Source organism: Sorex araneus, chromosome 11 (genome assembly GCF_027595985.1).
Source record: "Sorex araneus isolate mSorAra2 chromosome 11, mSorAra2.pri, whole genome shotgun sequence".
Lineage (NCBI taxonomy): Eukaryota > Metazoa > Chordata > Mammalia > Eulipotyphla > Soricidae > Sorex > Sorex araneus.
In genome coordinates, this window is record NC_073312.1 from 47701330 (window position 1) to 47714569 (window position 13240).

Below are 13240 nucleotides of genomic sequence, written 5' to 3' on the forward strand. Positions count from 1 at the left end.
CATGCCTGTATCCCCAGGTCTAAACACAACAGCAACAAAGAAGGGGGATAGATTCATGATTCTACTCATCCTCCAAGACCCATGTGACTTAGCTCCTGGCTCTCAAAATTTTTCCAGATACTAGAAGAGTAATATGATCTCTCCCACCGTACCCTGCCACCAAAATTAAAACAATTACCTCCACTTCTTATGTTGGAGTTGCATAGAGTTCGTTCTCTGGCACCAGATGGCCCCCACGAATATTGTGAGGTGCTCCCCAGAATAAACCAAAGAGACAGAACCACTAGAACTAAGGGTTCCTTTGCTAGGCTGTCACGCCTGTCATATGATCAGGGTTGGGTATGGTGCTGCCCTGCAGCTGGGTTACACAAATATTTGCAACATCAGTGAGTGAAAAATAACCAAACATGTAATACCATCACTCACACAAATCGTACAGTTCAGCTTGAGTTACAAATTCTATAAGATGACACAAGAGTTCGGGGCTGCTCCAGACAGAGCATGCCTCAAATGTATGAGGGGCTTCATTTGATTCTTAGTATGTGGGGAGGAAGAGGAGGGAAGGGGAATGAAAGGGGGCAGAGGAGGAGGAGGGAGAAGAGAAAGAGGAGGAGGAGGAAGAGGAGGAGGAAGCGGAAGAGGGACGGAGCAAAAGTACAACAGGTACAGTGCTTGTCTTGTTCATGGCCAAACTACATTCAATCTGGCAACCTATATGGTCCCTCAAGCCCCACCAGGAGAGAAGAAAAACAAACAATGAAGGACTCCAAAATCTGGCATAAGATACAGTGCTGACACAAAATGCCCTCAGGAATTCAAAATCTTGTGAGGAAAACATCAAAAGACTTGACTCTGCAGAAATCATCACAAACCAGGTAAAAAGAGAAACAGTTCTATGGATAACAGTCTTCAAAATATTAAAGCCATGGGGTCAGAGTAATAGTGTAGTGGGTACAGTGCTTGCCTTGCATGCAGTCAACCTAAATTTCCAGCATCCCCTGTGGTCCCCTAAGCCCAGTCAGGAGTGAAGCCTGAGCATAGAGCCAGAAACAAGCCCGGAGCACTATTGTGGCCCCAAACCAAAACCAAATCAACAATAACAAAAAAAAAAAAAAACCCAAAAAAAAAAACAGATAAAGAAACTGATATACATGGGGCCAGAGAGAAAGTGAGTGGGCATTTGCCTTGCACCCAGTGGACAGGGGTTTGATCCCAGCAGCCTGTATGGTCCCAACCCTGCCAGGAGAGATCCCTGGGTGCAGAGCCAGAAGCAAGCCCTGGGCACAGCTAGGTGTAACCTAAAAACTTATCACTATACTGCCTTCTGACCTCTAATTTTTGTTTTGTTTGGAGGCCATATCCAGCATGATCAGGACCGACTCCTGGTTCTGTGGTCATTCAAGGATCATTTCTGGTGGGCCTTAGGGGACCATATATGGTACCAGGGATTGAACCTGGCCCTACCTGCTGTACTTTGATTCTGGCCTCCCAGCCCCTAATTTTAAGAATGAAAACAATACTTCCCAAAGTATTAAGCCTAGTTCAGGGCAGTTTCTCTGTTCTGATTATTACAATCTGGGGTACAGAGACATGAGCCAAGAGAGAGAATTGGATAGAAAGTTTTGGGTATCTTTTTTGGGTGGGGGGAACATGAGGAGTTTATGTGTGTGTGTGTGTGTGTGTGTGTGTGTGTGTGTGTGTGTTTCACACCCAGCGATGCTCAGGGGTCACTCCCAGCTCTGCTCAGAAATTACTCAGGAATTACTCCTGATGGGCTTAGAGGATCATATGGGATGCCAGGGAATGACTCCCAATCAGCCATGTGCAAACCAAATGCCCTACCTGCTGTACTATAACTCAACCCCTGGATAAAAATTATTTCTTAGGGGCGGAGAGGCAGTATAGTGAGTAAAGCACCTGCCTTACTCAACACAGATTTGATCCCCAGAATCCTATACGGTCCCCTGAGCACTATCAAGAATAAGAGCAAGGAGTAACCCCTGAGCATGCCAGGTGTGGTGCCCCACTCCCCTACACAAAAAAAGTATTGCTTTATACATTTTCTTCCAATCCTGCAAAGAAACACATAAAACCACAAAATTTAAATAGCCCCTTTTCAGGATTTTACAACAACAACAACAAAAAAGATTTGCTGAGAGAGAAAAGAGCTTTGAGACTCACTATAAAAGGTTTTCAAGCTCAAAATCTGAGAGATAGCCAGAAGGGCTCCTTAGGGAAGGAAGGAACTCTAGGCATTACTTGGAGGAGGTCAATGAGTCAGGGACCACGGGGAGGCAACACAGGTATTTCACTTAGACTTTGACAGTCCTCTGGACAGTACTTTAGCCCAAAGTTATTAAGAGAGAGATATCAGCAATACTACACCATGAATTGTTGCTACTATCTGGGCAGGAGCCACACCCAGCAGTGCATCGGGGGAGGCCTGCGTATAGCTATTGAACCCAGGATCTCACTATTGTGAGATATAGATTTTCACATTCTCTTTGAGAGTAGGGGGACTCCTGGGGATGCTCAGGGACCATGCAGTGCTAGGGATCAAAGTTGGGGCTCCTGCATGCAAAGCTTGTGCTCCAGCACCGTGAGCTATCTCCCCAGTCCACATTCTGCTACCTGAGCCATATCCCCAGCCCCCATTAAAGTGAATGAATCTAGACAACCAAAGTAAGAAACCAGCAAACCCAGGTGAAAATAAAATGCCCTCCTAAGTCTGTATGACTAAACAGAAAAACACAGATGAGACACAACTATAACAGTGGGTGTAGGTATGGCACTTAGATTAAAATAAAGCTACAATAATAGCATTACAAACTGGCTAGTTAGATTTTTTTTCCACAGGTACAACTTTTGTTATCTGAAACCTCTGGGAATAGCCTTTCTGAAGAAACAAAATTCTCTGAGAACTAAAGATGAATAAGCGTTAAGTAATACGGACGGGTTTTATTTGTCACTCTCAAGTACGCCACCCTCTCTAAGCACCATTTGCTGATGGCTCAGAGCTGGCATGGTACACAACAGTGGCTGTGGCAGGATGCATGAGCTGGAGATGCTGGAGGAACAGCACCTGCTCCAATGGCTGCCCTAGATGGGGATTTCTTCCACGGTGCTCTTCTGTCAAATGCAGACACCGCATGACTATGCGCTGGCATAGTTTTCTGCTTCGTGCCATGCAAGCAGCACTACCCAAGCCTTCACACACAGTGGATGAATCACCGCTTCTTGAGCTCCACTCTTGTGTCTGGCAAGGTCTATAGCACTCAGATTTCTGGCACGTTGTTTCAAGTGATAAGAGACCCAAAAAAAAAAAAAAAAACCCAATGCTGTGAGATCCTAGAACTTCCACCTGCCATCATGAGGGATTTCTCTTCCTGCCAGAAACAACAAGAAAAATAGTGTTTTATATGCTGAACAAGCACAGAATTTTATTACCAGAGAGAAGTGGCAAAGTGAGTCCTATGTCTTTTATTTTTGTTTTGTTTGGGGCCACACCAGGCAGTGCTTAGGGGATATTTCTGGCTCTGTGCTTACAAGTGAACATTTATGGTACTGGGGATTCAAACTGGTGTCAACTGTATGCAAGGCAAGTGCCTTACCTCCAATACTATCTCTCCAGCCCAAAGTAGAGTCCTGTTTCTGCCCTGGTTTTCTACCTTCTTACACAACAGGAATGCGCATCCCCAGAACATCATGCTAGTGATGCTGAGTTCAGGAAACCAAAAGCTCTTACTACAGCTTGTAATTCTAAATAGAGAGGTAACAAGAAAAAGACAACCCACTAGAAATCTGCAATAGAGTACCTGAAGTCTATGAAAAACACTAAAACACACCAGTAAAGGGTGGTATTCTATGATGCTGGACAAAGAACAGAGAACTTGAATTGAATGGTTCCCTAGGTCCCAGTCAGAAAACACTCAAAGCATCCAGCAAAGTCCACAGAAGAACCACACCTTAGAAAGTAGAACAGCGGGTAGGGCATTTGCCTTGCATGCGGTCGACCCAAGTTCGATTTCCAGCATCCCATATGGTCCCCCGAGCACCACCAGGAGTAATTCCTGAGTGCAGATCCAGGAGTAACCCCTGAGCATCACTGGATGTGACCCAAAAAGAAGGAAAAAAAGAAAAAAGAAAGTATAAGTAAACTATTACTGAAGTAAAATTCTGACTGTGTTTTGCTTTTCTCCTGTGCCAGTGATTGAATGTAAAGCCTCACATATGTAAAGCGAGTTATACCCCAACCTGTTTATTTTTTAATAAAATAGGGGGGCCTCCATAGCAGTGCTGGCGGCTACCAGAGCTATACCCTTTGGTGCTAGGAAGATTGTGTGATGTCAGGGATCAAACCCCAAGGCCCACCAGGACTTATTCCTGAGTGCAGAGCCAAGAATAAATCCTGAGCACTGCTGGGTGTGGGGGAAAAAACAACCACCACCACCTAGCTGTGCAGAGGCTGACTGGCGAGAGCTCAAAGCCTGGAGAACATGCTTAGGCACGCAGTAGGCAGGGGTTCCATCCCTGTACTATATCCCCCACGTCCCAAGCACAGAGTTTGTATGCTCAATCATGAGTCCATAAACTCAATCTTCAGGAGCTGGAGAGACAGTGCAGCAAGAAGGACACTTGTCTTACATACAGCTAACCCAGGATCAATCCCCACCACCACATACGGTCCCCAAGCCTGGCCAGGAATGATTCCTAAGTGCAGAGTTAGGAATAAACCCTGAACAAAGGAAGGCGTGGCTCAAAAACAAAGACATTTTAAATTCAATCCTAGCACTACCTAACACAACAAGTGTGATCCTGAAGATACTGTCATCTGTGATCCCTGGTGCCACAACAGAATTCAATCGCTGGGACGCATAACCAAATATATGTGTCACAACTAAAATAACAAAACCCCAGTAAGCACTGTAACTAAGTGTTAACAATTCTCTTTGACTGAAATGCCAACTCCCCTCTTTAAAAATAAACATTCAGTAATCAAAGTAAAGTGAAAGTAAAGTGAAATTTACCAGTTACACATGCGGGGTGGGGGGCTGGGGAGGTGGGGAGGAGTGGGGGAGGTATACCATGATTCTTGGGGGTGGAATATGTGTACTGGTGAAGGGATGGGTGTTTTAGCATTGTATAACTGAGACTTAAACCTGAAAGCTTTGTGACTTTCCACATGGTGATTTACTAAAAGAATAAAATTTAAAAAATAAATAAATAAAAATAAAAATAAACACTCAATGAATGTCTGAATGGCTTCTGAAGGACTCCTGAAAAAAAAAAACCAGGTACAGACATGACATAAATAATAGAATTGGTGAGCAAGGACATTAAAATAACCATTATAACTATGTTAAAATGTTTTAATACTATCAACAATTATGAGAAAAAAATTAAAGGGAAACAGGGGCTGGAGCGATAGCAGAGCTGGTAGGGCATTTGCCTTGTAAGCAACCAACCCGAGTTTAATTCCCAGCATCCTATAAGGTCCCCTGAGCACTGCCAGGAGTAATTCCTGAGTGCAGAGCCAGGCATAACCCCTGAGCATTGCTGGGTGTGACCCAAAAAGAAAAAGAAAAAAAGAAAACAATTTAAAAAAAAGAAAATTAAAGGGATAGAGTCCAGAAAGGTAGTACAGCAGGGAAGGCACTTGCTTTGCATGCAGCTGACCTGGATTGGATCCCTGATAGTCCTAGAACCCTGCCAAGAGTGATCCCTGAGCATAAAGCCTAGAATAAACCCTGAGCACTGCTGGGTGTGGCCCAGAAAACAAAAGCAAACACAAATAAATCAAGCATTTTGTCCAAAATGCCAATGTACATAAGAGAAGCAAATTAAAAGAATATACAAATAAGCAAGCAAGAAAATGAAATGCAAGATAAACTTCAGCAATTAAACCAATGATGAGAACAGCTGCTGCGGGGGTTGGGGCTGCTGGGAGGGATCAGGAGTAACTGCATCTCCACTGGGTAGGACAAAAAACAGAAAAGAAAATGGGCAGCCAGGAGTCAAAAACATCACATTTGTGCTCTCTGAGGGAGCAAATACCTAGGAACACATCAATTCTGAGACTCCCTGAGGCCACCAATACAAACATCACAGCTAATACAACTGTCCTAAGAGTTAGATCTCAAGCCATGAAACATTCAAGGACTCTTTTCTAGGTCACACTAAACTCTGCATCTGGGACTACATATGAGTCACCTGCTTTCTTTTCAGCCTTATCTCTATCTTTAAATGTATCTTTCTTAAAAAAAAAATAAATGTATCTTTCTTTAAATGTACTATTATTCTGAGGCCAGAGCGATAGTGCAGAGGATAGGGCATTTGCCTTGCAAGCAGCTGACCCTGGTTCAATCCCCAGCACCCCATATAGTTCCCCGAGCACTGCTAGGAGTCATTCCTGAGTGAAAAGCCAAGAGTAACCCCTGAGCATTAACAAGTGTGACCCCCCCCAAATAATCAACAATGGTAAATAAACATGCAATTATTCTGTCTAATCCTGTGACCTACTGCTCCTCATTATGCAAGCTGTGCTCTCAGGTCTGTCTGAAATGCACTTCACTCTGCCGGCCCCTCTGATACTCTGGGGCTTGGGGGCATGAAGTAGCACTTCAAGTATAAAACAGTAATAGTAATATGACACCTCAATAAAAACAACTGATTAAAAATAAACTTAATAATAAGGCAGAGGTAGAGTGGATGGGGCACTTGCCCCGAATGCAGCTCAACCCCTGGTTTCAGAGCCCTGCCAGGCGTGATCCTAAGCAAAGAGTCAGGAGTAAGCCCTGAGCACCACTAGGCAAGGGCGCCCTAAAACAAAAAATTCTATCCCCATCACTTCCAAGACTTCCCTATTCAAAATTCTCCCTAGAAAGCAACCCCCATCAACTTTCACATGACACTTTCACATTCTTAGAGTAGCTTCACTTTTTTACCTACTATTTTATTTTTCACATATCTGTCAAGAAATACAGAGAAAAAGTTTGAAGCCCAAAGGAAAAAAAATAGTTGCACCTTCTACCTCCTTCTCAGATATATACAAAACTGCCAAACATGCACTTAGGGTGTTTTAACAAAAAGTCTCATTGTCTACGACTCTGGATAGTGGCCAGTCCTGCATCCATCACTGCCACTTATAATCTGCAAGTTAGTTAGGCTCAGGACTGTTCCACATCTAGCAGACTCAGTTATTAAGAAGCCGCCCAGAGTGAGCACAGTTAGGAGTAGTATTCAAGCAAGAAAAAGAACATGCTACATTCAAGTTTCCACACAGGAGAAACTAGTACAGGAACATCACACTATTCCTAGCACTTCTGCCTTGTGTGCGTTTTTGTTTAAACATAATATGACCGGGGCTGGAGAGATAGCACAGCGGGTAGGGCGTTTGCCTTGCACGCGGCCGACCCGGGTTCAAATCCCAGCATCCCATATGGTCCCCTGAGCACCGCCAGGGGTAATTCCTGAGTGCAGAGCCAGGAGTAACCCCTGTGCATCGCCAGGTGTGACCCAAAAAGCAAAAAAAAAAAAAAAAAAAAAAAACTAAACATAATATGACCAACCAAGGTCAAATGCCATCCTGGGATCAAAAGAATAAGGTATCCTTTCGTGTTTACTGAGCAGGGAGGAAACACTGAAACCCAGCTCTTGTGGAGCTACAGATAGGTATGCACGAAGGTATCATATGTCATCCTGACTTACAACAGTCATTTGAAATGGTTGGGAAGTAAGCATCAAGACTCATCTAAAATTTAACACAAGGATATAATTCAAAAGATGACATGGCACTAGGTGTACAAACATGCTATTTTATGGGGAGTGGAGGGACTAAAAACTCTTAAAAAGGTGTAATGCTTAACTATTGCGAAGCAATACCAAAAAAAGCGGTATGCAGTCGCTAAAATGAACAGTTTAGGAAGAAGAGGCAATAAAGTGAATACTGCTAAGAGTGCCAAGAAATGAAAATACTGATGTGTTAATTTTATGGGCTGAACTGTGTTCTCCCCGTCCCACCCCACACCCAATTTCATATACTGAAGTCCTAACCCCCAGATATCTCAGAGTCTGTATTTGGCCACAGGGTCTTTACGGAGGTAATTACAACAGGTGATTAGGGGGACCAAGAGAGAGTACAGAGAGAGTACAGGTAAGGCATTTGCCTTGCACGTGGTCGCAGACCTGAGTTTGATCCCCAGCATCCCATATATAGTCCTGAGCACTGCCAAGAGTGATTCCTGAGTACACAGCCAGGAACAATCTCTGAGCATCACCAGATGTGGCCCCCAAATAAAAACAAACAGGTGACTGGGATGGGCCAGTCATATCATTCTGACCAGTCTGATTAACAGTAGAGTTGAGGGAGAGTTTGGGGCCACACTTATGGTGCTCCCATATACAAAAACCTTGCCATGCTGGGGATCAAAGCAGGGCTGGCTGTGCACCTTAGTCCCGGTACTATCTCTTTGGCACTGATTAGTATTCATGTAAGAGACCAGGACACTTCATAGAGGGAGACTGTAGACAGAAGACAGCCACCTACAAGCCAAGAGAATCCAACACTGCTGTCACCACCTGGGATCCTAGTCTCTAGAACTGGGACAAAATAAGTTTCTGGGCAGAGGAGATGACAGTACAGTGAATAGGGCATTTGCCTTGCACAAAGACAACCTGGATTTGATCCCCAGCAGGGCATATGATCCCCCAAGCACTGCCAGGAGTGATTCCCGACAGAGCCAGGAGTAAGCCCTGAGCACTGCTAGGTGTGGCCAAAAAGTAAACAAAAACAGCCACCACAAAAAATTTCTGTTATTTCAAGCAGTGTTTCCCAAAGTGCCCCAGAGGCAGAATGGCAATGGAATCCAGGTGGTGTGGTAGGAGTCTAGGGTGCAATTGGAGGGACAGGGATTGTTCATTCATCTAAAGAAGATAGATTTCCAGAGGTAGGAGGCTGATTACTTTTTTCCCTGAAAATGGGACAGTAGGAAATAAATCAGGTAACTAGAGGGACCTCTGGTCTAGAAGGCGTCACAAACGGCAACTTCAGAAATGGGCACGATCCTCGGTGCACCTCTCAAATGGGACTGCAGCTTCTTTCCTTTCTTCCTTCCCTCCTCTCTTTTCACTAGTGCTGGCATGCAAACCCAAGATCTCATACCTGCTCTGAGCCGAACTCCAGGCCAGGAACTTGAGTTTTAGGGGCAGCTTAGCAAGAAAACATCAAAGCTTAGTTATGCAGTAGACTCAGATGCCTGGGGATCTTGGGTTGTACAAGACAAAAGTCTGGTCACAAGACCGACAATACAATGCAGATGAGGACCTGGAACAAATCTGACTTGTTACTTGTCACTTGAGCAACCAAATTAAAACTATTTTGTATTTATCTGACAGAAGCATCAGCCAATTACTTAATTCTTAATAAAAGCTGATGGGAATTAAAATTCACTAAATTGAGATAAATTTTATTTTTCAACTTGGGTTTAGAGTAGTGGCATGTAGAAGGACAAAGGTAGATAAAGTTATGTTATCAATGTGCCCAAGTATCACTCAGGATGGCCTGAATTACCAGTGACTAAGCAGATGTGTCAGGTCCTAGGTTAAAAAAAAAAAAAAAAAAACTACCTCCCCAGGACCAGAGTAATAGTACAGTAGGTAGGGCACTTGCACTAGACAAGAAAACCTGGGTCTGATACTCAGCACCCCATACGATCCCCCAAGTCCACCAGAAGTGAGCCCTGAACACAGCGTCAGTTAAGTCCTAAGCACCACTGAGTATGGCCAAACAGCCCCTACCCCTCACCTCTCCCCACAAACACACACCAAAATAAAAATACCTTTGCCCAATTTGACGAAGCCCTACTCAGGCTAACTTCTGCCATTCCTGCCATCTCTCTGGAAAAAGGGAGGAAAAAAGGTAAAACAAGAGAGAGAAACAAGTTTTTCAACACTCATCACCCTGGATCTCCTTATCATCAATCATCAGCCATTCCTTTACACTTTTGAACCTCAAGAATTTTCTTAGGAATGCTGAGGACTTGCCAATTGCTTTGAAGATGAAGAATGTAGTAAGCAGTCAGTAGCCCCTAAGACTAAATAAGAACAGTGGTTCCTAGCATAATCAAGTCTCAAGATTCAAGATGAGTTTAGAGGAGTTCACATATATTTGATTGGATCAGCCATTCACAGAAGGCTGCTAAAGAAGCTATCTCTAAGTTCCTCAAGATCCACAGACAAAACACCTCACTCTGGGTTAAACTCCACTACAGTGAACAGATATCAGCAGAGGGTAAAGACAGGAGTGGAACCCAGAGAAACCTGTGATGGGCTTCTCTTGCCCTTTCCCTCTTGAAAGTGTATGCCCCAAGCACGTGCCTCCTTCTCTGTAGCAAACAATGTAATAACAAACATGCAGAGGGTGTGCTATAGGGATACAGAATCCCGACTTTTTAATAGGGATTGGTCAGATAGGCATATTTGCCAAAACCATCAAAATTCCAAATCCCCCAAAGAAAATGTTTCATATATAAATCATACATTTTGTGTGCAAAGAGCCTAGGCTAGTGAACCAACCTTATCAGGGAGGAAATAAAAGTACTGTTCATATGACAAATTCCCAGGTGCCACTCAAGCAAAGGCTATTCTGTTAACTCTTTTGTGAAGTAATTTGTAAACCTCCAAAGATTGAAATTCCTCCAAAGGTTTTAAGATGTTATTAGGGAGACACCAATCTTTTTTTTTTTCTTTTTGGGTCACACCCGGTGATGCACAGGGGTTACTCCTGGCTCTGCACTCAGGAATTACTCCTGGCAGTGCTCAGGGGACCATATGGGATGCTGAGATTCAAACCCGGGTTGGCTGCATGCAAGGCAAACGCCCTACCCGCTGTGCTATTGCTCCAGCTCCTGGGAGACACCAATCTTAAAGGCTATGTTAGTTGTACATACTTATAACCTTGACAACTTAAGCATTTACTAAAAGATACAAAACCAACAAGGTTACAATTAAAAAATGTCCATGTGATTACTGAAGAAGGCTGAGAAGGTTATTAAGCCGCAAGTGCATTTTTAAGTTACCTATTAGCAAGTGGCATGGTCACTGCTAGAAATACAGGACTACATACCAGAAGACCATTTTCTCAAAGATCATGGAGTTCCCTGTACTCTCTTCTCTTCTCTGCCTGAGTCCAACAAGCAAACTTATGACATGCCTTTTGGTCCTCTAAGAAGATAACAGGCTGACTAGATGGCATGAATTTGATTTTTATAAACCAGCACTGTGGTCCATCAGTCTGGCTCATTTAGTAACAAGTACATTGGGTACCTGTGTCCCTGCCTTTGTTTGTATACTTTTCTGATCTTTACAATAATCCTATCAGCACTGCCCTTGTATTTGCAGGAGAAATCAGAAGATCAGGTTGGGGAACTGACCTGACTAGACTCACACTAACACTGACAAGTGATACAGGATTTAACTCCAGGTAACCACATTATTACAGCTCATATTCTTTTCACTTTATTGTACTCCTTTTGTTGGAAATCAGGTTGACATCTCACTTGCCCTGCAAGAGACTGATAAAAACCAAGTGTGAGAACTTACAAAGCCAAAGACAGAACCACTTTACCAAAGCACCGAAAAGGGCTTTTCATGAGTTAGAGCACATGCCTCGCAAGACTGAGGTCCTGAGCTCCATTCTCTCCCCAAACCTGCTGCCTCAGCTCTGCCAGGTATGATTTCAGTGGCTGAGAACCAGCAGATATGGTCCTGGGCCCCCAAATCCAAGCAACCCTAGGGTCCAACACAACTGAACTGGGGCCCCTTTTATAAAAATAAGAAAAAGAGAAAGGCACAAAACGATCTCAGAAGCAGCAGGCCAACTCTTCTGTCCTCAGACAACATTCTCTCTCCATCTGACAGAAAGCACTATGGAAAAGCAGACCAACCCATCCCTGGAGTTCACACCTGCCATGGGAAGCATCCATCACTGGTGTAGGAGAGAGAGTTGGCATCAACTGCTCTCCTTTGCTCTCCTTTGTGTTTGTATGTGTGTATGGAGGGAGCGGGGGAGAGGCAAGGTATGATCGTTTGAACTCCTCACGCTCCAACCACTTCACAGATGAGAAAGCAGGCACCTAGCACCTTGTCCCAGCAACATACAATAAGCAACAGCACAGGGACCAAACTTAAGGCTGAATCTAAGATCTGCTTCTGGCTAAGACTCACACACACCTTGAGGTGCCTCTCACCTTTCCCCCACGACACAGTTCTGGCAGGAAGATTCCCCTGAAGCAATCCCGCCTCCGAATCCACTCCCCTTCTACACACACACACACACACACACACACACACACGGTCCATCCTATACTACGTTCCTTCATGCATATAGACTCACACATGGTTCCTTCTATAATACACAACGCATTCCTAAAAATGCAAATTTCACAAACACAAACATCCTAGAATGTATATCACATCCACATCAAGGTCCTTTCTACACATACACCACTGACCAACTGACTAACACATTTTCTGAGCCCCCCCGCCACACACACATATACATCTGTCAAAGGTTCAGTCCCCTAGAAAAGTGCGTAGTCTACATCTGTTCTGAAAAAAATCTCTCCCCTTCCCGGGTGGCGGGAAGCAAAGCAGCTGAAGAGAGCGGCCCCATTTCAGAAAAAAAAAAAAAAAAAAAAAAAAAAGCATCTCTCTCCAAGGTCACGGTTTCAGACGCGGGGCGTGGAGGGCGCGGCGCTACCCCTGCCGCCCCCGCCACGACTATGTCACAAGGTGCCCGTTGCTGGCACTCCAGCGCGGCCTCCCGGACCCCGCGAGTCTGGTCACACCTTCGTCGCGACCCCCGACCCCACCGCCCTAGAGCCGCCTCGCGCCGCAGCCGCCCCCGCTGGCTGGTCCCCGGCTGCTCGCGGACCCCCGCCCCGCCCCGCCTCCCCACTCGGCCGTCCCCAGGCCCCTCCTCCTGTCAGCCCGCGCCCCAGCCGCCCGACGCTACCTTCTCCAGGGATGCGGGTCTCTGCACTGCCAGGGAACGGGCCAGCGAGAGGACTGTGTTGAAATAGAAGCCCCGCGACGCGCTGGAGCCCGCGCCGCTACCCCCGCCACCTCCCTGGGCCGCGGCTGCCGCCATGGTCGCGCGCGCAGCCGGGCGCCGCCGGCCCGCGTCCCGCACTCGGCCCGCGAGCGCCGGCGCTCAGGGCGCAGACGCGGCCGCATCCGGCTT

The 13240-nt window shown here is 45.3% G+C and overlaps 1 protein-coding gene across 2 annotated transcripts in view; it reads right to left on the minus strand.

Annotated features, from left to right (window-relative positions):
* Positions 1–13233, minus strand: part of PI4KA (phosphatidylinositol 4-kinase alpha) — a 109968-nt gene extending 96735 nt beyond the window's left edge. The window contains exon 1 of one of the 2 annotated variants that reach the window (XM_055118744.1): positions 13013–13233. In XM_055118744.1, coding sequence (XP_054974719.1) covers positions 13013–13147 — 135 coding nt within the window. In that variant the 5' untranslated portion in view covers positions 13148–13233. The remainder of the gene's footprint in view (positions 1–13012) is intronic. The other variant, XM_055118745.1, reaches the window with a different exon arrangement.
* Between the last annotated feature and the right edge of the window lie 7 nt (positions 13234–13240).